This window comes from Aotus nancymaae, unplaced genomic scaffold, assembly GCF_030222135.1.
Source record: "Aotus nancymaae isolate 86718 unplaced genomic scaffold, 86718_ANA_hifiasm-v0.15.2.pri h1tg000028l, whole genome shotgun sequence".
In the NCBI taxonomy this organism is placed as follows: Eukaryota; Metazoa; Chordata; class Mammalia; order Primates; family Aotidae; genus Aotus; species Aotus nancymaae.
Window position 1 is genome coordinate 35,141,458 of NW_026988441.1, and position 23,922 is coordinate 35,165,379.

The 23,922-nt window shown below is 44.7% G+C and overlaps 1 protein-coding gene across 7 annotated transcripts in view; it reads left to right on the forward strand.

The window, feature by feature from the left end:
• The window catches only part of LOC105706024 (zinc finger protein 561-like), a 30,243-nt gene extending 17,742 nt beyond the window's left edge, over positions 1–12,501 (forward strand). For 5 of the 7 annotated variants that reach the window (XM_064381908.1, XM_012436098.3, XM_064381909.1 and 2 more), the window contains 3 exons: positions 1,084–1,210; positions 3,143–3,225; positions 5,879–12,500. In XM_064381908.1, the coding sequence (XP_064237978.1) occupies positions 1,084–1,210; positions 3,143–3,225; positions 5,879–7,033 (1,365 nt within the window). In that variant the 3' untranslated portion in view covers positions 7,034–12,500. Of the gene's footprint in view, positions 1–1,083; positions 1,211–3,142; positions 3,226–5,878 lie in introns of all 7 variants that reach the window. The other 2 variants (XM_064381912.1, XM_064381911.1) reach the window with 2 other exon arrangements.
• The last annotated feature ends 11,421 nt before the right edge of the window (positions 12,502–23,922 follow it).

Sequence of the window (23,922 nt, forward strand, 5' to 3'; positions counted from 1 at the left end):
TAAAGTGAAAATGTACTGTTGTACAAAATGTCATACTTACATCCAGTAGGTGGACACATTTCCTTCTAGACAGACGCGTCTCCAGAGTTCTCTTAGAGCAAATGAAGCCTCACTGAAGGACGAGTCCCCAGATGAATTTCCCCAGGGAATGAAATCTCCTATAGATAAAGTGTTAACTTGAAAATCATCCCCATGATGTCAGTAATAACTAATTAAGCTTGACCTTCATGGTGCCAAGTGCATCTTTCTTTGATTGCTGGGTGCTGTGACAGATGATAAGACAGATGACAGTGTCCTTTTATCAAATAATTTATTCACGCATCAGCATTGATCAGATATCAGGAGTGTGCTGCATAGAGACAGATGGGACAGGAAGAGCTTCTAGCCTGGTGGTGATTGTGCTGAGATGAAGTGTAAGCTGTGGGCAGTGGCTCATGCCTGTAATTCCAGCTACTCAGGAGGCGGAGGTCAGAGGAGCACTGCAGCCCAGAAGATAAGATGCTTCCGTCAGTCACCAGTGATTGTGCCTGGGTGACACAATGGGACCTGTCTTTATATATAAATTAATAAACAGATTAGAAGGATAGATAGATGAATAGATGCTAGATAAAAATTTATGTTGGCCGGGCGTGGTGGCTCACGCCTGTAATCCTAGCACTTTGGGAGTCCGAGGTGGGTGGATCACCTGAAGTCAGGAGTTCAAGACCAGCCTGGCCATCATGGTGAAACCCCATCTTTGGAAAAAAAAAAAAAAAGAAGAAGAAGAAGAAAAAGAAAAAAAAATACATTAAGGAAATATTATAATTAAAACTTCAAAAACTTTTAAATTTTAAAATAAAAATGTTTAAAAATCAGGAAAATATTTTTAAAAAAATTTTTAAAAGTGCTGTTCAAGGCATATGCCTGTAGGAGGTCACCTTTGAGTGTTTATATGCAACAGCTCCTGAGACATTAAACCCTGGAGTAGATCTTGGGAGATCTCAGAACCACATATAAGCGAGTATAAGGTTCCCTTCCTCATTCTCAAGTGAACATTGGTGGAAGTGTTCATTGGCTCAAACCAACATGTGTGTGATGACTTAGGATTCAGTGACCTTTGATGATGTTGCTGTGGAGTTCACCCCAGAGGAGTGGGCTTTACTGGACACAACTCAGAAATACCTCTACAGAGATGTGATGCTGGAGAACTACAAGAACCTGGCCTCTGTGGGTAAGAGTCACATCATTTTAGTGGGTATGGTGGCCTGCACCTTTTAGTCCCAGGTACTTGGGGGTGCTGAGGTGGGAGAATCGCTTCAGCCTGGGAGTTTTAGACTAGCATGGGTCACATTGTGAGACCTCGTCTCTAAAAAGAAATCATAAAAAGAAAGACTACGTCCGATGCAGTGGCTCACGTCTATAATCCCAGCACATAGGGAGGCCAAGTCGTGCGGATTACCTGAGGTCAGGAGTTTCAGAAAAGCCTGGCCAACGTAGTGAAACCTCCAGAAGCTGAGGCAGAGCTACAGAATTGCTTGAACCCAGGAGGTGGAGATTACAGGGAGCCACTGCACTCCAGCTTGTGCAACAGAGCAAGATTTCATCTAAAATTAAAAAAAAAAAAAAGGAAATGTACATCTTCCTTCCCCTATCATTGATGTACTAAATTGGAAACTTTAGCATTTGGACCCAGTCATCTGTGTTTTCAGAATCCCTAAAAATGAATTTAATATACTATCATGTTTGACATCCTATGGCAAGGATCTTTATGTTATACTTACTTAATTTCTTTCTTTTTCTTTTTCTTTTTTGAGATAGAATCTTGTTTTGTCATCCAGACTGGAATGCAATGGTGCAGTCTTGGCTCACTGCAACCTCACACCTCAGCCTCCCAAGTAGCTAGGATTATAGGCACCTGCTACCACACCCAGCTAATTTTTTGAAAAATTATTTTTAGTAGAGATGGGTATTGGCCATGTTGGCCAGCCTGGTATCAAACTCCTGACATTAGGTAATCCACCGGCCTTGACCTCCCAAAGTGCTGGGATTACAAGTGTGAGCCACGGCACCTGGCCTTATCTACGGGGCCAGACTTTCATTAAGAAGTAAAGTAATTAGGCCAGGCGCTATATGGCTCACACCTATAATCCCAGCACTCTGGAAGGCCAAGGTGGGCAGATCACGAGGTCAGGAGATTCAGACCATCTTGGCTAACATGGTGAAACCCCATCTCTACTAAAAATAAAAAAATTAACCAGTGTGGTGACCCGTACCTGTAATCGCAGCTACTCGGGAGGCTGAGGCAGGAGAATGGCTTGAACCTGGGAGGTGGAGGTTGCAGTGAGCCGAGATTGCACCACTGTACTCCACCCTGGGTGACAGAGCAAGACTTTGTCTCAAAAAAAAAAAAAAAGGCCAGGTGCGGTGGCTCACGCCTGTAATCTCAGCTCTTTGGGAGGCCAAAGCCGGCAGATCCTGAGGTGAAGAAATCAAGACCATCCTGGCCAACATGGTGAAACTCTGTCTCTACTAAAAATACAAAAAAAAATTAGCCAGGTGTGGTGGCACATGCCTGTGGTCCCACCTACTCAGGAGGCTGAGGTGGAAGAATCGCTTGAACCCAGGAGGCAGAAGTTGCAGTGAGCCAAGATTGTGCCACTGCACTCCAGCCTGGTGACAGAGCAAGACTCCATCTTAAAAAAATAATAAAATTTTTTTAAGATGCACTTTGCCTCAGAAGATTTAAGCTATTTTTTCTCAGAATTTCAAATACCTCTGACTTTTATTTTCCATCTAGTCAAACTTTTCTATGATCTAACAAAAGTACCATTCTGTTGTTTGGTTAAGTTTATCATTTTGATATATGCTCTTTATCCAGATCTTTCCTACTTTCCCTTCCTGATAATCCTCTCTTCCTGTTCATCATCAGTTTCAGTGTTCACAGAAGCAGTTTATAATAAGCTATCTAAACACATCAGCGTGTAATAAACCCCACATCCTTATAGCCAACTTTTTGCCATACCAAAATCCTCAAGGTTCTCTGGCTTTTATTTTGTTACTGTGTTTAATTTGAAAACAAGTACAAATGACTCATCATTTTAAACTATTTCAATGTAACAGTTCCTCTCTAAACCCTTACATTTCTTTTTCTGCTTAACTTCAGAATGGGAAATACAACCTGGATCCCAAGGGCCATCACATCAGCAGGGCTTTTTGAAGAACGAAATATTCAATGGGCTACAAATGGTAAGATTGATGAGGAATATTTCTTAGTTTCCCCACTCAGAAAAGATTGAGAATTTCATTCTAGAAAATCAGCCCAGACAGAGCTGTGGCTTACATCTGTAATTACAGCTACTTGGGAGGCTGAGATGGGAGGATCATTTGAGTCCAGGAGTTTGAGACCAACCTAGCCAATATAGCAACATCCCATCTCTGATTTAGAAAAGACACTGAATATGGTGGCTCATGCCTGTAATCCCAACACTTTGGGAAGCAAAGGTGGTGGATCATTTGAGGTCAGGAGTTGGAGACCAGCCTGGCCAACATGGTGAAACTCCGTCTCTACTAAAAATACAAAATTAGCTAGGTGTGGTGGTGGGCATCTGTCATCCAAGTTACTCAGGAGGCTGAGGCAGGAGAATTGCTTGAACTCAGAGGTGGAACCCAAGATTGCATCACTGCATTCCAGCCTGGGGGACCCAGTGAGACCCTGTCTCAAAAACAAAAAAAGAAAGATAGTAAAGAAACTGAGTCTATAATCCCAGCACTTTGGGCAGCCAAGGTGGGTGGATCACTTGAGGTTAGTACTTCGAGACCAGCCTGGCCAACATGGTGAAACTCTGTCTCTACTAAAAATACAAAAATAGCCAGGCATGGTGGCGGGCACCTGTAATCCCAGTTACTTGGGAAGCTGAGGCAGAAGAATTGCTTAAACCTGGGAAGTAGAGTTTGCAGTGAAAAAGAGCACAAATGAGAGATACTTGAGAGAATTAGAGAAATAGCCTGCACTGTTGAGGGAGCAGGGTATCCAGAGAGATAGTCTGAATATGATGAATTTTGTGATGTTCCATACCTGTATAACTTGTCACTTGAAAATACCCACAAGTACACATTCCCACATATGTAAGTAGACATAGAGGATTTAAGCAGTTTCATGAAAATCTATAGAATTTGGCTGGGTGCCATGGCTGACACCTGTAATCCCAGAACTTTAGGAAGCTGACACAGGAGAATTGATTGAGTCTAGGAGTTTAAGACCAGCCTGGGAAACAGGGAGACCCTGTCTCTACAAAAAATAAAAAATGAGCCTGGCATGCACCTTTAGTCCAAGCTTCTTAGGAGATTGAAGCAGGATGATGGCTTCAGCCTTGGAGATTAAGGCTGCAGTGAGCTGTGATTGTGCCATGGTACCCAGTGTGGGTGACAGATTCAGAACTTGTCTCAAACTACCCCTCACAATAATGAAAAAAGAACTACAGTGTTTTGTTTTGTTTGTTTTTTTTTTTTAATTTTTTTAAACAGTTAGAGCCAGTGGCATAGAATTCTAGCAAAAGATCCCATCATTCAAACTGGAAGAAGTGAAGGGGTCAGGAAATGAAACCATAGAAGAAAAATTGTAAGAATTATACTTATGAAAGTAGATTGCCATAGTAGCTTATGGCTATAATCCCAGCACTTTGGGAGATTGAGACAGGGCAGTTGCTTGAAGAGTTTGAGACTAGCCTAGGCTACCTAGCATGACCCTGTCTCTATAAACATAAATTGAGGCCAGGTGCAGTGGCTCACGCCTGTAATCCTAGCACTTTGGGAGGTGGAGGTGGGTGGATCATGAGGTCAGTAGTTCAAGACCAGCTTGGCCAACATGGTGAAACCCTGTCTCTACTAAAAATACAAAAATTATATGGAGGTGGTGGTATGTGCCTGTAATTCCAGCTACTGAGGAGGCTGAGGCACGAGAATCGCTTGAACCCACGAGGCAGAGGTTGCAATGAGCCAAGATCGGGCCACTCTATGCCAGCCTGGAGGCAGAATGAGACTACGTCTCAAAAAAATAAATAAATTGAAAGGTTGGCCAGGCTTGATAGTGCATGCCTATAGTCCTGGCTACACGGGAAGGTAAGGTAAGATGATCACTTGAACTCAGGAGTTTGAGGTTAGAGTAAGCTATGATCACACCAGTGCACTATAGCCCAGGCAATGGAGCGAAACCACAGCTCTTTAAAATACACTGGGGATGGTGGGTCACGCCTGTAGTTTCACCATTTTGGGAGGCCAAGCCGGGCAGATCACCTGAACTCAGTAGTCTGAGACCAGCCTTGGGCAACTTGGCAAAATGCCGGCTCTTACAAAAAGTAGAATTTTTTTTTGAGGTGGAGTCTTGCTCTGTCATCCACACTAAAGTGCAGTGGGTTGATCTTGGCTCAGTTCAACCTCCACCTCCCAGGCTTAAGCAATTATCCTGCCTCAGCCTCCTGAGTAGCTGGGATTACAGACACAAGCCACCACACCCAGCTAATTTTTGTATTTTTAGTGGAGACGGGGTTTCAACATGTTGGTTAGGCTGGTCTTGATCTCCTTACCTCATGAGCCACCATCCCTGGCCAAAAAAATAGAAAAATTTGCCACGTACAGTGGCGCACAACTGTATTCGTAGCTGCTTGGGAGGCTGAGGCAGGAGAATTGCTTGAGTGTGGGAGGTGGAGGTTGCAGTTAGCCAAGATTGTGCCACTGCACTCCAGACAGTCTCAAAAAAAAAGAAAAAAAAAAAAAACCACTGAACTTTAAAAAACTAAAATAGTGAAACAATTGTCATCAAAATAATGCTTCTGTGTTCAGATGGATGAAATCTCTTAATATATCTGAAAACGTTTTAAAACCTTTATTCCCTCATCAACAGGAAAGAAGCTACAGGTTAGGGAAACTCTGTGACTGTAAGAATTGTGGAGAGGTCTTCAGTGAATGGTTTTTCTTTGAGACACTCATGAGAGCTCAGAATGGAGGGAACACTTCTGAGTGTAATTGTTACGGAAACGATGTCCTCTCTGTGCACAAGAAAGCCTCTGTTGGACAGGAACTTTCCAAACTTAATCCATGTGGAAAAGTCTTCACCCTAACTCCAGGCCTTGCTGTACATCTTCAAATTCTCAATGCAAGAAAACCCTACAAATGTAAGGCATGTGGAAAAGGCTTTAAGTATTTTGCGAGTCTTGATAATCACATGGGAATCCACACTGGAGAGAAGCTCTGTGAGTTTGAGGAATGTGGAGGAGCCATCACAGCTTCCTCACAACTAAAGCAGTGTGTAACAGTTCATACTGGAAAGAAATCCAAAAAGACTAAGAAATGCGGGAAATCCTTCACTAATTTTTCTCAGCTCTCTGCACGTGGGAAAAATTATAAAGGAGAGAAGTCATTTGAATGTAAAGAATGTGGAAGATCCTTTAGAAATTCCTCCTGCCTTTATGATCACATTCAAATTCACACTGGAATAAAACCACATAAATGTACAGAATGTGGGAAAGCATTCACTAGATCAACTCAACTTACTGAACATATAAGAACTCACACTGGAATAAAACCCTATAAATGTAAGGAATGTGGGCAAGCCTTCACTCAGTACTCAGGCCTTGCTATACACAAAGGACATCACAGTGCAGAGAAACCCTACCAGTGTAAGGAATGTGGGAAAGGCTTCACTACATCTACAAGCCTTACTCAACATACAAGAATTCACACAGGAGAGAAGCCTTATATATGTGGTGAATGTGGAAGAACCTTCATTACTTCTTCCCATCGTGCTAAACATTTGAGAACTCATACTGGAGAAAGGCGCTATGTATGCAAGATATGTGGGAAAGCATTTATGTATTCCTCTGGCTTTAATGTTCACCTACGAACTCATACCGGAGAGAAACCCTTTGTGTGTAAAGAATGTGGGAAAGCATTTGCTTCTTCCTCACTCCTAAGTAGACATGGAACAATTCATAGCCGGGCACGGTCGTTCACTCCTGTAATCCCAACACTTTGGGAGGCCAAGGCAGGTGAATCATGAGGTCAGGAGATCTAGCCTAACAGGATCACAAAGTCAGAAGATCCTGGCTAACATGGTGAAACCCCATCTCCACTAAAAATACAAAAAATTAGCTGGGTGTGGTGGCATGCACCTGTAGTCCCAGCTACTTAGGAGGCTGACACAGGAGAATTGCTTGAACCCATCAAGCAATTGAACCCAGGTTGCAACAAGCTGGGATGGCGCCATTGCACTCCAGCCTGGGCAACACAGTGAGACTTTGTCCCCCTCCCCCGCCAAAAAAATTCACACTGGGGAGAAATCCTATGAATGTGAGGGTATGAGTGTTAACATTTAGCTCATCGGTTGCCATCTTTAATTATTGACAGTGACACCAAAGATCATCAGATTTGTCCTAAATGCCTTGTGGGGGTTGTAATGTCTTATGGATTGGCCTTACGTGCCCTCCCAAGTGTTTGAAATTAAACCTACTGGTTCTGAATAGAATTTCTCCATGGTTGCCTGAGTCTGGGCATCTCTGAGTCTGGGATGCTGAGGTCAGTACTGCATGCTGCCTCACCTTGGTGATTACATTCATAGGATCATAGCATTAACAAGTTCTGAATGAGATAAATCATGCAGATTGGTCCCAGACCCTGTTGGTTAGTAGCTGCCAGTGTGGCACATTCATGTCAAAATTTACCAGAAGCCAAGATGATGTAGGCCTCAGAGGCGGGTTGTTGAGAAATGCTCCTCGAAGGATCTCTTCTGTTCCCACAGATCCTGGAGAGCATGGCAGGAATTAAACCATCCTTAAATGTCAGTACCCTTTCACAGCTGATTATTTCTGTGTCCCCTTCTGAAATCTAAGAAGTGTGACAGCCTTGCCTGTTCTGTTGTGCCTTCTCTGTCCATTTTAGGTGGCACCATCTAAGTGGCAGTATCTTTTCTAGTATGATCCAGTCTTTCTTCTCACTTTTGATAAGATAGCTGATACAGTCCCATTCATGATCTCTTTATCAAATGATTCTTTAGCCACACTTTAAGGATTCTCTTTAGTACAAGTTTTCTAATTTTTGGACTATGGATAGGCTGAGAACATTCCAAATCTCCAAGTTCTGGTTCCTTTTTTTTTCCTTAACAATTTCTTCTACAATTCAGGTTTTTTTTTTTTTTTTTTTTTTTTTTTTTCCTTGAGAGTCAGTTTTGCTCTTGTGGCCCAGGCTAGAGGGCAATGGCATGACCTTGGCTCACTGCAGCCTCTGCCTCGGATTCCAGCGATTCTCCTGCCTCTGCCTGCCGAGTAACTGGGATTACAGCATGCACCACTACCCTCGGCTAATTATGTATTTTTGGTAGAGACATAGTTTCTCCATGTTGGTCAAGCTGGTCTTGAACTCCCAACCTCAAATGATCAACCTGCCTTGGCCTTCCAAAGTGCTGTGATTACAGGCATGAGCCACTGTGCATGGCCAAAAAAACAGTGGGAGACTCCGTCTCAAAAATAAACAAAACAAAAAACAAAACAGTAGTAGCTGGATTGAAGGAAAAGATCACCTGTTTGTTTTTGTTTTGTTTTGTTTTGTTTTGAGGCAGAGTCTCCCTTTGTGGCCCAGGCTGGAGTGCAGTGGCGTGATCTTGGCTCACTGGAACTTCCGCCTTCTGGGTTCAAGCAATTCTTTTGCCTCAGCCTTCTGAGTTGCTGGGACTCCAGGCACCCACCACCACGCTCAGCTAATCTTTGGGAGGCCAAGGTGGGAGGATGAGCTTCGTAGTGAGACTCTGTCTCTACAAAAAAATAAACTTGTGTAAGCAAGGCGTGCCTGTAGTCACAACTACTTGGGAGGATGATGTGAGAGGATTGCTTGAGTTTAGGAGGTTGAGGCTATAGTGGGCTCTGATTGGGCCACTGCAGTCTAGCCTGGGCAGCCCTGTCTCTAGAAAGAAACAAATAAGAAAAGTGATAAATGGCCCTTCATGGCAGACTAATCACAGCATTAATGTTGTGGTCGCATCCATCAGGGTCTCCATACTCAATGCCCGATATTATTTAGATTACTGATTTTATTCACTCAACAACAGATAAATAATTTGCCCTTGTAGATTGGTGTGACAGTTAATACTGTCAACTTGACTGGATTGAAGGATACAGAGTATGAATCCTGGGTGTGTCTGTGAAGGTGTTGCCATAGGAAATTAACATTTGAGTCAGTGGGCTGGGAAAGGCAGACCCACCTTTAATCTGGGTGGGCACCATCTAATCAGCTTCCAGGGAGTCTAGAATATAAGCAGGCAGAAAAATGTGAGACTGACTTAGCTGCCCAGCCTACATCTTTCTCCTGTGCTGGATGCTTCCTGCCCTCAAACATCTGACTCCAGATTCTTCGGTTTACAACTCGAACTGGCTCTCCTTGCTCCTCAGCCTGCAGACAGTATTGTGGGACCTTGTGATCATGTGAGTTAATAATAAACATATATATACACACACACCCACACACATACATATATATGTACACACATTCCATTAGTTCTGTCTCTCTAGAAAACCCTAATACAATTGGCTAATATATTCTGTTCAGTGCCATCTCAGTAGCTTCTCAGCCACAATTTGGTTCCACCTCCGAAGGGATATGACATACTTTTTCCCACTACCCATGGGGTACCTTAAAGAGGTGAGTCAGAGAAGATCTTGATAACATCCACACCTTTCTCCAGAAATGACACTTCATTAATAACGTCCTTCTCCAAGGAGATTCACCAATACACTTACTAAAAACACCTAAGTCCAATAGCTCCGAGCACCTTTTGAATTCTGGTAGCAGCATACTCCTTATTTGCAAATTTTACTTACTAGCCAGGTTCGGTGGCTTATGCCGTTAATCCCACCTCTTGGAGGTTGAGGTGGGTGGATCTTGAAATCAGGCATTTGTGACCAGCCTGGCCAACAGAGTGAAACCCCATCTCTATTAAAAATACGAAAACAGCCGGTCATGATGGTAGGTGCCTGTAATCCTAGCTACTGGGGAGGCTAAGGAGAATCACTCGAATCTGGGAGGTGAAGGCTGCAGTAAGCCAAGATAACACCATTGTACTCCAGCCTGGGCAGGAAGAGTGAAAAGCCATTATCAAATAAATAAAATAGAAATACAAAATTAGCTAGGCATGGTGGCACATGCCTGTAATGCCAGCTACTCAGGAGGCTGAGGCAGGAGAATCTCTTGAACCCGAGAAGTAGAGGTTGCAGTGACCTGAGATTGTGCCATTGTACTCCAGCCTGGGCAATAGGACGACACTCAAAATATCAATCAACAGACATTCTTGTTTGTGACCATAAAAGAACTTCATGGTCAGCTAGGTGTGGTGACTCATGCTTGTAATCCCAACAGTTTGGGAGATGGAGGCCCAAGAATCAGTTGAGCCAAGGAGTTCAGGACCAGCCTGAGCAACATAGTGAGACCTCATCTCTGTTAAATATATATATATAAAGGATAGAACCCAAGAAACAATATGCTTGCCCATACATTCGGCAACTGTTTTGACACCGGATGCCCTGGTCGAACTTAGGGTCCCATCTTCATGTTTATTATACAGAACTGAGACATTATCTAAAAATTGTCCCCATAATGGGGGAAAAAAAAAGAAACTGTGAATCCCTTTTCTAACATACACCAAAAATATAGATCAAAATAACATTGCTACATATACTAAGGCCAAATGCCAGCCTTTGCCAGGCCACTCCTCATTCCCTTTGGAGCAACAGGCATTGTTGGTAGTAACCAAGACACAATTCCCTTATTAAAATATATAGTGCTCTTGAAAACGTCATTCACTGGCTGAGTGAAGTGCCTCATGACTGTAATCCCAGCACTTTGGGAGGCCAAGGTGGGCGGTCACAAGATCAAGAGATCAAGACCATCCTGGTCAACATGGTGAAACCCCGTCTCTACTTAAAAAACACAGAAATTAGCTGGGTGTGGTGGTGTGTGCCTGTAGTCCCAACTACTTGGGAGGCTGAGGCAGGAGAATTGCTTGAACCTGAGAGGCAGAGGTTGCACTGAGTCGATATCGTGCCACTGCACTCCAGCCTGGCAACAGAGCAAGACTGTCTCAAAAAAAAAGTCATTCAATTGAAATTTTATGTTCCTGACAGGTTCAAAATAGACAATTTAACTGAGAGACATAATGAAGTCTTCAAACAATTCCTTTTCAAATTCCAGTCAGGCAAATAAAACCCTACATAAGTTTATATTTTGCCCCAGGTTTTAACCAATCTTAATAAATTTTTAACTTTGCCCCAATATCTCAGGGGTTAGAGACCAGAGTGAGGGTATGTGCTTGCATTTTTTTCCCCCCTAAGAGTCTCATTATATAGCTGGAGTGCTAAGGCACTATCTTGGCTCACTGCAACCTCTGCCTCTCAGGTTCAAGCGATTCTCCTGCCTCACCCTCTCTTGTAGCAGGGACTACAGGGTGTGCCACGACGCCCAACTAATTTTTTTATTTTTAGTAGAGACAATGTTTCACCCTGTTGGACAGTATGCCTTCGCCTCCCAAAGTGCTGGGGTTAAAGGTGTGAGCCACTGCACCCAGAGGGTATATTTTCTTAGGACTCATTAACCGTAGATAGTCCCGAAGGCAAGGTAGCTGATCATCTGATAATGGGATTTACTTTATTATTTCATTTTATTTGTATTTATTTTTTTGAGATGGAGTCTCGCTGTTGTTGCTCCGGTTGGAAGTGCAATGGCACGATCGGCCCACCGCAACCTCCGCCTCCCGGGCTCAAGCAATTCTCCTGCCTTAGCTTCCCACGTAGCTGGGATTACAGGCATGTGCCACCAGACCCAGCTAATTTTTTGTAGTTTTAGTAGAGACAGGGTTTCGACAGGTTGGCCAGGCAGGTCTCCAACTCCTGACCTCAGGTGCTCCACCCGCCTCAGCCTCCCGAAGTGCAGGGATTACAGGGAATTTTTGGATTTTTTTTTAGTAGAGATGGGGTTTTACCATTTTGGTCAGGCTGGTCTCGAACTCCTGACCTCGTGATCCTTCCCCCTTGGCCTCCCAATATGTTGTGATTACAGGTGTGAGTCACTGTGCCCAGCCATGGGACCCATTTTAAACTAAATGTTTGGCCAGGTGTGTCTCACAGTACTTTGGGAGGCCCTGGAAGGACGATTGCTTGAAGCAAAGAGTTCAAGACCAGCCCTAGCAACATAGTGAGACCTCATCTCTACAAAAAAATTGAAAAATGAACTGTGTATGGTAGCATTCGCCTGTAGTCTCAGCTACTCAGGAGCTGAGTAGGGAGGATCCCTTGAATCCAGGGATTCAAGGCTGCAGTGAGATATGACTGCACGACTGCACTCCATCCTGGGCAATAGAATGAGACCCTGTGTCAAAAACCCCAAAACAGAGCTAAATTTACACACACACACACACACGCAGAGGTACAGTTGCACACCATTCTGTTGAGTGTTGTGGTATTTCTATTAGTTTCTGTACTTTCACTGGTTTTCTCTCTGGAGGTCCACATCAACTCAAGTGAGTACCCAGGTAAAAGGAATCTTCACACTGGATGTGATGGCTCACGCCTGTAATCCCAGCACTTTGGGAGTCCAAGGCAGGCGGATCACTTGGGGACAGGAGTTCAAGACCAGCCTGGCCAACATGGAAAACCCCGTCTCTACTAAAAATACAAAAATTATCCTGCCATAGCAGCATGTGCCTGTAATCCAAGCTACTGGGGAGGCTGAGGCATGAGAACAGCTTGAACCTGGAAGGCAGAGGTTGCAGTGAGCTGAGATCATGCCACTGAACTGCAGCCCGGGAAACAGTTAAACTCCTATCTCAAATGAATTTTAAAAGAGGATTCCCAAGTTCTACATCCCAGATGATATCATGACATCACTCTGGGCCCAAATTTCACTGCCTGGCATGACATTGCCTCAGCAAATTACCCAACCAAGAATTTTCCATCCAAGGTAAGTTTGACCCTTGTGCTATACATCTCTTACCCAAAAATCTCCACCCAGCGATGCTTGTAGACTACCTTTCCTAAAGTACAAAATGGACATAGAATATTTTTTGGCTTTTCACCTCAGCTCTGCTTCGCCCATGATACTCCTATACTAACTCTCTGCTACTATAGAACCCTATACTTCCGTGCCCAAAGAAAAATCTGAGGCCGGGTGCAGTGTTCACGCCTGTAATTCCAGCACTTTGGGAGGCGCAGGCGGATGGATTACCTGAGGTCAAGAGTTGGAGACCAGCCTGGTTAATATGGTGAAACCCCATCTCTACTAAAATACAACAATTAGCTGGGTGGGGTGGCAGGCCTGTAATCCCAGCTACTTAGGAGGCTGAGAAAAGAGAATCACTTGAACTCGGGAGTCAGAGGTTGCAGTGAGCCGAGATCGCGCCATTGCACTCCAATCTGGGCAACAACAGCGAAACTCCTATTCAAAAAAAAATTTAAAAAAACCTTTCTCCCCGTCCCCGAGTGTGGGACCCGCCCCTCGACTCTCTCCCTCGTAGCTTCACCCACAGGCCTAAGTTCAACGTTGTTCAGTGAGCCTGAGGCCCCAGCCTAGTCTGTGAGTCCACAACGAGGCCCAAGTGCACCCACACGGGAGGAAACCAGAATTGGTCCGGCGTAAAGTCTTCCAATAGGGCTGAAGCACGAACCGCAGAGCGACTCCCACCGGAGGCCGTAAGCGGAAGTGACGTCAGCGAGGCGCCGCCTTCTCCAGTACCGGCTCTGAGCGCCCCAGCGGCGTTTGCCTCTGGTTTTCGTTGGTATTCGATGCATCAAGTGGACCAGTAGCGGAACGGGTGGTGAGAGTTGGAGTTTGTCCCAGGCTGTCCAGAGACCTTCTCAGAGAGGCTTGGCCCGCTCTGCTCGCGTCAGGTGGGTACCGAGGCCCCTCGGGCAGTCGGTCGTCACGAAGGTCACGGTCGATAATTGCCGCGCTCACCCACGATGCTCCCTTCAAAAGCCTCCAGAAGACCACTGTGAGTTTTTTCTATGAGGAAAAGAACTTCCTCCGCTTGAGCCACGTTAATTCGGCCCCCAGGGTCCTCCCGCCCTACGAATCCTACTATTCCCGCGCGCTCCGGTGAGCACTGGGTGAAGAATGGTTCAAGGGGGCATCTTGTTACACGAACGAATGTTTCACTTAAGAATGTTTCTTTGTTTATGCGTCATAAACTTACTTTTGACGCCTTACATTCTGTTAAAAAGACACTTTAATAGGTGTCTAGGGAGTGCATATTACTCTATGGAAATATAAGATTACGTAGACCACAAACAGGTCTTCCTTTGTTGTTGTTGTTTGTTTTCCTTACCGGCTGTCAAGAACAAACAAACAGGTCTTTCTACTGGAGAAAAATGAGAAAGCTAAGCTATTTTGATCTGTGTTTCGTAGGCCTGGACCTCCCTACAGACTCTAAAAACGGGGGCCTGGCTGGGTGCAGCAGATCACTACCGTAATCCCAGCACTTAGAGAGGCTGAGGCGGGCAGATCACCTGAGGTCAGGAGTTTGAGACCAGCCTGGCTAACATGGAGAACCTGTCTCTACTAAAACGACAAAAATTTAGCGGGGCGTGTTGGCGCAGGTTGGTAGTCACAGTTACTCGAGAGGCTGAGGCAAGAGAATTGCTTGAACCCATGAGGCGGACGTTGCAGTGAGTCGAGATCACACCACTGCACTCCAGTCTGAGCGACAGAGTGAGGCTCTGTCTCAAAAAAAAAGACCCAAGCAAACAAAAAACCAGGGGCCCACCGAGGGGTAGGAGACCAACCTGGGCAACAGAGCGAGACTCCATCTCAAACATACATTTTAAAAAAGGATTCTCCAGTTCCACATCCCAGATGACATCATGACATCACTCTGGGCCCAAATTTCACTGCCTGACATGACATTGCCTCAGAAAACATCTTCCAACCAAGAATTTTCCATCAGAGATGAGTTTTACCCTTGTGCTGGAAACTATACATTTCTTAGCCAGAAATCTCCATCCAGCGATGCTCATAGACTACCTTTCCTAAAGTACAAAATGGACACAGAATATTTTTTGGTTTTCCACCTCAGCTCTGCTGAGACCATGATATTCCTCTTCTGACTCTTTGCTACTACAGACCCCTGTACTTCCATGCCTAAAGAAAATCTGAGGCTGGGCGCAGTGGCCTACGCCTGTAATTCCAGCACTTTGGGAGCCGAGGCAGGTGGATTACCTGATGTCAGGAGTTGGAGACCAGCCTGGCTAACATGGTGAAACCCTGTCTCTAGGCCGGGCGCGGTGGCTCACGCCTATAATCCCAACACTTTGGGAGGCCGAGGCGGGTGAATCGCGAGGTCAAGAGATCGAGACCATCCTGGTCAACAAGGTGAAACCCCGTCTCTACTAAAAATACAAAAATTAGCTGGGCATGATGGTGCGTGCCTGTAATCCCAGCTACTCAGGAGGCTGAGGCAGGAGAATTGCCTGAACCCAGGAGGTGGAGGTTGCGGTGAGCCGAGATCGCGCCATTGCACTCCAGCCTGGGTAACAAGAGCGAAACTCCATATCAAAAAAAAAAAGAAACCCTGTCTCTATTAAAAATACAAAAAAAATTAGATGGGTGGGGCGTCAGGCGCCTGTAATCCCAGCTACTCGATGCAAGAGAATCACTTAAACCCGGGAATCAGAGGTTGCAGTGAGCCGAGATCATGCCATTGTACCCCAACCTGGCAATAAAGGCGAAACTCATTTTTTTTTTTTTTAATTGCATTTTAGGTTTTGAGGTACATGTGAAGAACATGCAAGATTTTTGCATAGGTGCATACGTGGCAGTGTGATTTGCTGCCTTCCTCCCCTTCACCTATATGTGGCATTTCTCCCCATGCTATCTCTCCCCAACTCCCCACCCCCCGCTGTCCCTCCCCTATTTCCCCCCAACAGACCCCAGTGTATAGTGCTCCCCTTCCTGTGTCCATGTGTTCTCATTGTTCAACACCCGCCTATGAGTGAGAACATGCAGTGTTTGATTTTGTGTTCTTGTGTCAGTTTGCTGAGAATGATGGTTTCCAGGTTCATCCATGTCCCTACAAAGGATGCGAACTCATCGTTTTTGATGGCTGCATAATATTCCATGGTGTATATGTGCCACATTTTCCCTGTCCAGTCTATCATCGATGGGCATTTGGGTTGGTTCCAGGAAACTCATTCTTTAAGAAAAAAAAAAAAAAAGCATCTTCCTCCCGGTCCCCGAGCGTGGGACCCGCACCTCGCCCCTCTCTCTCGTAGCTCCGCCCACAGGCCTAACAAACTTCAACCTCGTCTTCCGAGCCTGGGGCACCAGCCTCCTTTGTGAGTCCACAGCAAGGCCCAGCTGCACCCCCGCGGGAGGAAACTAGAATTGCTCGGCGTGAAGTCTTCTGGTAGGGCTGAAGCACGAGCCGCGGAGAGACTCCCGACTCAGGCTGTAAGCGGAAGTGACACCAGCGAGGCGCCACCTCTTCGAGTCTTCCAGTAGTGGCTCTGCGCGCCTGAGCGATGTTTTCCTTGGTTGTCGTTGGTATAGGATGCCGAAAGTGGACCGGTAGTGGAACAGGTGGTGAGAGTTAGAGTTTATCTGAGGCTGTCAAGGGGCCTTCTTAGAGAGGCTTGGCGCGCTCTGCTTGCGTCAGGTGGGTACCGGAGGAAGCTCTGGCCGCTGGTCCTCACGAAGGTCGAGGTTCCTAATTGCCACGCTCACCCAGTGTGCTCCCTTCAAAAGCCTCCAGAAAGACCACTGTGAGTTTTTTCTATGAGGAAAAGAATTTCCTCCGCTTGAGCCACGTTAGTTCAGCCCCCAGCGTCGTCCCGCCTTACAGACCCTGCGATCCCCGCACGCTCCGGTGAGCACTGGGTGAAGGATGGTTCAAGTGGGCATCTTGTTACACGAACGAACGTTTCACTTGAGAATGTTTCTTTGTTTATGCGTCATAAACTTAGTTTTGATGCCTTATATTCTGTTATAAATACACTTTAATAGGTGTCTAGGGAGTGCGTATTTCTCTATGGAAATATAAAATTACATAGACCACAACAGGTCTTTCTACTGAAGATAAAGGCTACTTGTCCACGAAAGCACAGTATCTGTATTTCAACCTAGAAATTTTTTTTTAAAAAAATTTCATTTAGGCCGGGCACAGTGGCTCACACCTGTAATCCCAGCACTTTGGAAGGCCGAGGCGGGCGGCTCACTTTAGGCCAGGAGTTCGAGACCAGCCTGGACAACATGGCCAATCGCCATCTCTACTATTTAAAAAAAAAAAAAAATTACCCAGCACTAGTAATCCCACTGGCTGAGACAGAAGGATTGCATTAACTCAGGAGGTGCAGGTTACAGTGGGCTGAGATTGCACCACCGTATTGCTGCCTGGGCAGCAGAAATAGATTCTGTCTCAAAAAAAAAAAGGAAAATAAAAAAAGTCATCTAGTATCTACTCTGTTAAAAAAAAAAAAATTCTCCACATTGTTCCAGAATAGGCTCTTGGGATCTAAGATCCATTTAAAGTTTATGGCTTGTAGTATCTTTGAACCTAGAGCAGTCACTATTGTTTCTCTGTCATATCAGCTTTTTGAAGCATCACAATTTCCTTCAGAAAGACATATATTTTAATATTTCTGATTCTATTCTTATGGTGTGTTTAAATGTTTCTTCCATTTTTTCGTATTTCCTATAAAGTGTTGAATGCTAATGGTTCATTAAGGCACAATGAAAAAAGAAAATCCAACCTACAGCTGCTCTTAGGGAACTCATAAACTAGTGGAGGGGGAGACGTCTAACCAAGCAATTGTATTATTGCAATTTTTTTTTTTTTTGAGACAGAGTCTCAACGCTGTTGCTCAGGCTGGAGTGCAGTGGCGATATCTCTGCTTATTGCAACCTCCACCTCCCAGGTTCAAGTGATTCTCATGCCTCAGCCTCCCAGGTAGCTGGGATTACAGGTGTGGGCCACCATGCCTGGGTAATTTTTGCATTTTCAGTAGAGATGGGGTTTCACCATGTTGGCCAGGCTGGTCTTGAACTCCTGACCTCAAGTGATCCGCCTGCCTCGGCCTCCCAAAGTGCTGGGGTTACAGACATGAGCCACAATGCCCGACCTATTATTATAAATTGATGATAGTTTTGGAAGTAGAGGACAGTATTGTTTTCTATGTGTATATATGGGAGTAGATGAATGTAAGAAAAGTGAGTTCTATTTAAGGTGAGACCAAAAACAGGGTGCCTAAATTAGCCATATTGAAAGGAAAGGGTGTAGGAGGTAAGGAAAGGATAATATAAATCGGCTGATTACATATCTATGGTGAGAGCTGAGTACATCAAGGGTTTTCCTTAGGTTTGACAGCCATTTTCTTTGATTGGGGATTAAAATGAGGGATGAATCTAATCTTAAACATAACTACAGAAAAAATAAGTGATGTCTGACCAAATTATGTAAACCAAGAGAAAATAGGAGACAGTATGAATATGTTGATTTTTATGAGTAGGAAATTAATCAAAAGAATCAGAATCAGTGGCTGACTGAGCACTTGAAAATAAGTTCTGCATGAAAATTCACTTAATTATCAATCTTAGCAAAGATGTGTTCATATACAGAGGGTCAAGGCTCTTCATGGTTTTCGGTCCAACTTTGGATTCTTCGTACCCAAACTAAGACTCCACTTCCCAGAAGAAATGTACAGAGTAACCAGTTCTGTGTGAGACTCCTATGTAACTGACACATCTAGGAGTCAGGAGTCACTCCATGGGCAAATGAAACCAGAAGACTTCCCTACCGATGTGGGCTGCCAAAAAGCTCTAAAGGAACCATGAGACTTAGAAATACCCTTATTACCATCTGCATTTGTCACGTAGGGCTCCTAGTGAGCTAACTGGACATACAGAAAACATTGATATGTTCTGAAGATAAAGCTAATGAGTTTGAACATATTCTGCTGGTTGCAGAGAGTATTAGAGACAATTTCAAAACCTGTTGGCAACATCTACTAAATTTGTACACATACATGCTTTGTAACATAAGAGTAATGGCTCCAGTGTGTATCAAGATAACAGTAAAGACATTTCATCAGTATTATTTGAAATAATCAATTGGAAACTACCCAGATGAGATCAACAGAACGGGTAAATTGTGGCATAATTATACTACTGGAATGCTCTACAACAAATAGAAGTAATAAAGGTAGATACAATGATATGGATCAACTTCAGAAACATAATCTTAAAATGCTAGACACCAAAGAATGCCTACCCCTCTCCAAGGTAGGGATTGAGACCTCGTTTGAGAATGTTTGTGTTATATGTTGCTGGCTAACAAATTTAGTGGCTTAAAACAACATGTACTTATCTCATACCACTTTTGTTGGGTTATGAGTCCAGACATGGCTTAGGTAGGGTTTGCTCAGGATCTCACCTATCTCCAATCAAGGCATTGTCTGGCTTTCATTCTTACCTAGCTTAACTAGCGAGGAATGTGGTTCTTCTCTCATTCAGTTAATTGGCCAGATTGATTTTCTTGCAGCTTTAGGACTTGTTGCTGGCTGTCAGCTGGAGGCTGGCCTCATCTCCTAGAGACTACCTGCAGTTTTTGCCACATGGCTTTTTAATTAGGCCAGCCAGGCCGGCGTGGTGGCTCACGCCTGTAATCCCAGCACTTTTGGAGGCCGAGGTGGGTGGATCACGAGGTCAAGAGATCGAGACCATCCTGGTCAACATGGTGAAACCCCGTCTCTACTAAAAATGCAAAAAATTAGCTGGGCATGGTGGCGCGTGCCTGTAATCCCAGCTACTCAGGAGGCTGAGGCAGGAGAATTGCCTGAGCCCAGGAGGCGGAGGTTGCGGTGAGCCGAGATCACGCCATTGCACTCCAGCCTGGGTAACAAGAGCAAAACTCTCTCAAAAAAAAAAAAAAAGGCAGCCAAAGGAGTATCTGCACTTCAGAGAAGGCCTAGATGCTCTTGAAAAGCCTTCCACCTGATGTAGTGAGTCACTTCCCTATTCATGAACTCAAAACTAACTTATGTGGATCTCAGCTACATTTCAAAATACGTTCATATTTACCACCTTCTCTTGGCCAGACACTAATCACAAGTCTCACGTACAGTAGGCCTCCCCTTGTCCTTGATTTCACCTTCTGTGGTTTCAGTTATCTACAGTCAACCTCAGTAACCAAAAATATCAGATGGAAAAATATTGATGGAAAATTGACCCTTTTAAAATGTACAATTTAGGGCCAGGTGCAGTGGCTCACGCCTGTAATCCCAGTACTTTGGGAGACTGAGGCGGGTGGATCACAAGGTCAGGACTTGGAGACCAGACTGACCAACACGGTAAAACCCCGTCTCTACTAAAACAAATACAAAAATTACCCAGAGGGTGAGTACGGTGGCTCACACCTCTAATCCCAACACTTTGGGAGGCCAAGGCAAGTGGATCACGAGGTCAGGAGGTTGCAGTGAGCCAAGATCGTGCCACTGCACTCCAGCCTGGGCAACAAGAGCGAGACTTTGTCTCAAAAAAAAAAAAAAAAATCTCCTGAATAATAGGAAGGTTTGTCATTTCCTTCCATGAGCCACTTCCTTTAATGTCTTTCCACCTGCACAAGCTGTCAGCTCTTCATAAGTACGTAGCCTGACCTCTTGGTTAAAACAAGAAGAGTTGAAGACATTGCAGAGTAGAGTTCTTCAATGTGTTTGTAAAAAAGAACTCTCATGAGAAGTTCAGTATATGTTTGCAACTGGAAAAAAGACATTTTTGCCTGAGTGCGGTGGATCACACCTGTAATCCCAGCAGTTTGGGAGGCCAAGGGGGGCAGATCACGAGGTCAAGAGATTGAGACCATTCTGGCCAACATGGTGAAACACTGTCTCCACTAAAAAGAGAAAAATTATGCAAATCAATAGGAAGAAAAAGAAAAAAAAAAGACAAAATAAATGGACCTGGTGTGTGCCTCTAGTTTCAGCTACTCAGGAGATGTAGGTTGCATTGAGCCAAAGATCACACCACTGCACTCCATCCTGGCAACAGCGTGAGACTCTGTGTCAAAAAAACAAAAAAACAAAAAACATTTTTAAGCTGGGCACTGTGGCTCACTCCTGTAATCCCACCTCAGCACTTTGGGAGGCTGAGGTGGGTGGATCGCCTGAGGCCAGGAACTGTAAAGCAGCCTGGCCAACACGGTGAAACTCCATATCTACTAAAAATACACAAACTTAGCCAGGTGTGGTGGCACACACCTGTAGTCCTAGCTAACTTGGGAGACTGAGGCAGGAGAATCGCCTTGAACCTGGTAGGCAGAGGTTGCAGTGAGCCAAGATTGCACCACTGCACTCCAGCCTGGGCGACAAGAGCGAGATTCCATCTCAAAAAACAACAGGTGAGGAGGGAGGGAGGCAGTGTTAAGAATAAAAAAAATTAATTAATTAAAAAAAAAAAAACAGGAACAAAACATAAGATTTTTACAGTGCACTTTGCCTCCAAAGATTCAAGCTAGTCAAACATTCCTTTGAACTAATAAAATTACCTGTTTTTCTTCCTTGATATATACTCGTTATCTAATGTTTTCTACTTTCCTTTTCTGATATTCTCTTCCTGTTCACCATCAGTTTTAATGTTCTTTTCTTTTTAGGGGAGAGTTTTTTTTTGTTTTTTTGTTTTTTTGTTTTTTTGAGATGAAGTCTTGCTCTGTCACCCAGCTGGGCATGGTGGTGCGTGCCTGTAATCCCAGCTACTCAGGAGGCTGAGGCAGGAGAATTGCCAGAACCCAGGAGGCGGAGGTTGTGGTGAGCCGAGATCGCGCCATTGCACTCCAGCCTGAGTGACAAGAGCGAAACTCTGTCTCAACAAAAAAAAAAAAAAAAAAAAAAAAAGAATGAGTTTCGCTCTTGTTGCCCAGGTTGGAGTGCAATGGTGCGAATTCAGCTCACTACAACCTCCGACTCCCAGGTTCAAGTGATTCTCTTGCCTCAGCCTCCTGAGTAGCTGGGATTACAGGCACCCACCACCCCACCCAGATAATTTTTTTTTTTTTAAGAGCTTCCCATCTGCAAGTTGTTTTTTGTTTTTTTTTTTGAGACAGAGTCTCACTCTGTCGCCAGGCGCCAGGCTGGAGTGCAGTGGCACGATTTTGGCTCACTGCAACCTCCGCCTCCCGGGTTCAAGCAATTCTCCTGCCTCAGCCTCCCAAGCAGCTGGGACTACAGGCGCATGCCACCATGCCCAGCTAATTTTTGTATTTTAATACAGATGGGGTTTCACCATGTTAGCCAGGCTGGTCTCCAACTCCTGACCTCACTCCGAAGGCTGAGGCAGGTGGATCACGAGGTCAGGAGTTCAAGACCAGCCTGGCCAACATGGTGAAACCCCGCCTCTACTGAAAATACAAAAATCTGCCAGGCATGGTGGTGGGTGCCTGTAATCCCAGCTACTCAGGAGGCTCAGGCAAGAGACTCACTTGAAGCCAGGAGTCAGAGGTTGCAGTGAGCCGAGATCACGCCTTTGCACTCCAACCTGGGCAATAAGAGCGAAACTCCTAATCAAAAAAAAAAAAAAAAAAAAAATTAACACCTTCTTCCCCATCCCTGAGTGTGGGACCTGCTCCTTGCCTCAGCTGAGGTGGGAGAATCACTTGAAGCCAGAAGGCAGAGGCTGCAATGAGCCAAGATGTCACCACTGCACTCCAGCCTGGGAGACAGAGTGAGACTCCATCTCAAAAAAAAAGGAGAATATTGGTTGTCAGGGAATGGAACAAAGGGGAGAGACTGAGGAGATGTTAGTCAAAGTGTACGAACTTGCAGTCACAAGATGAATAAATTCTGGGATTTTTTATTTTTATTTTTTCGTTTTTTTTTTTCACCACTATACTAATGAGGAAAATTCTCGGATTTAATGTACACCATGGAGATGTTATTTAACAACACTGTATTGTATACTTGGAATTTGCTAAGATAGACTTTAAGTGTTCTCAACACAAGAAAAAAGGTAACTGTGAAGTGATGGATGCATAAATTAGTATGATAGTGGTAATCATTTCACAGTGTTTACCTATACAAAACATCACATTGCACAATTTAAGTATATACAGTTTTCATTTGTCAATGACACTTGTGGTGGGGGGTGGGGGAAAGTGGTAGCAGAAAAACTGGATGTAGACATGCGTAAGAATGGAGCGGACCTTTACCTTATACCATAGATAAAAATGTATGAAGGATCAAGGCCGGGCGCAGTGGCTCCTACCTGTAATCCCAGCACTTTGGGAGACAGAGGAGGGCGGATCACAAGGTCAGGAGTTTGAGATCAGCCCAGCCAATATGGTGAAACCCTGTCTCTACTAAAAATATGAAAATTAGCTGGGCGTGGTGATGGGCACCTGTAGTCTCAGCTACTTGGGCGGCTGAGGCAGGAGAATTGCTTGAGCCTGGGAGGCGGAGGTTGCAGTGAACTGAGATAGCGCCACTGCACTCCAGCCTGGGTGACAGAGCAAGACTCCATCTCAAAAAAAAAAAAAAAAAAAAAAAAAATCAAAAGCTTCTTCCTTGCCTAACATAGCCATGGCCTATGGTCCCAAGAAACATCTGAAGAGGGTAGCAGCTCCAAAGCACTGGATGTTGGATAAATTGACCAGTGTGTTTGCTCCTCATCCCCACAACTTGAGAGAATGTGTCCCCCTCATAATTTTCCCAAGGAAGAGACTTAAGTATGCCCTGACAGGAGATGAAGTAACAAGATTTTCATGCAGCAGTTCATTAAGATCGATGGCAAGGTCCAAACAGATATAACCTGCCCTGCCAGATTCATGGATGTCATCAACATTGACAAGACGGGAGAGAATTTCCATCTGATCTATGACACCAAGGGTCACTTTGCTATATATCACGCCTGAGGAGGCCAAGTACAAGTTTTGCA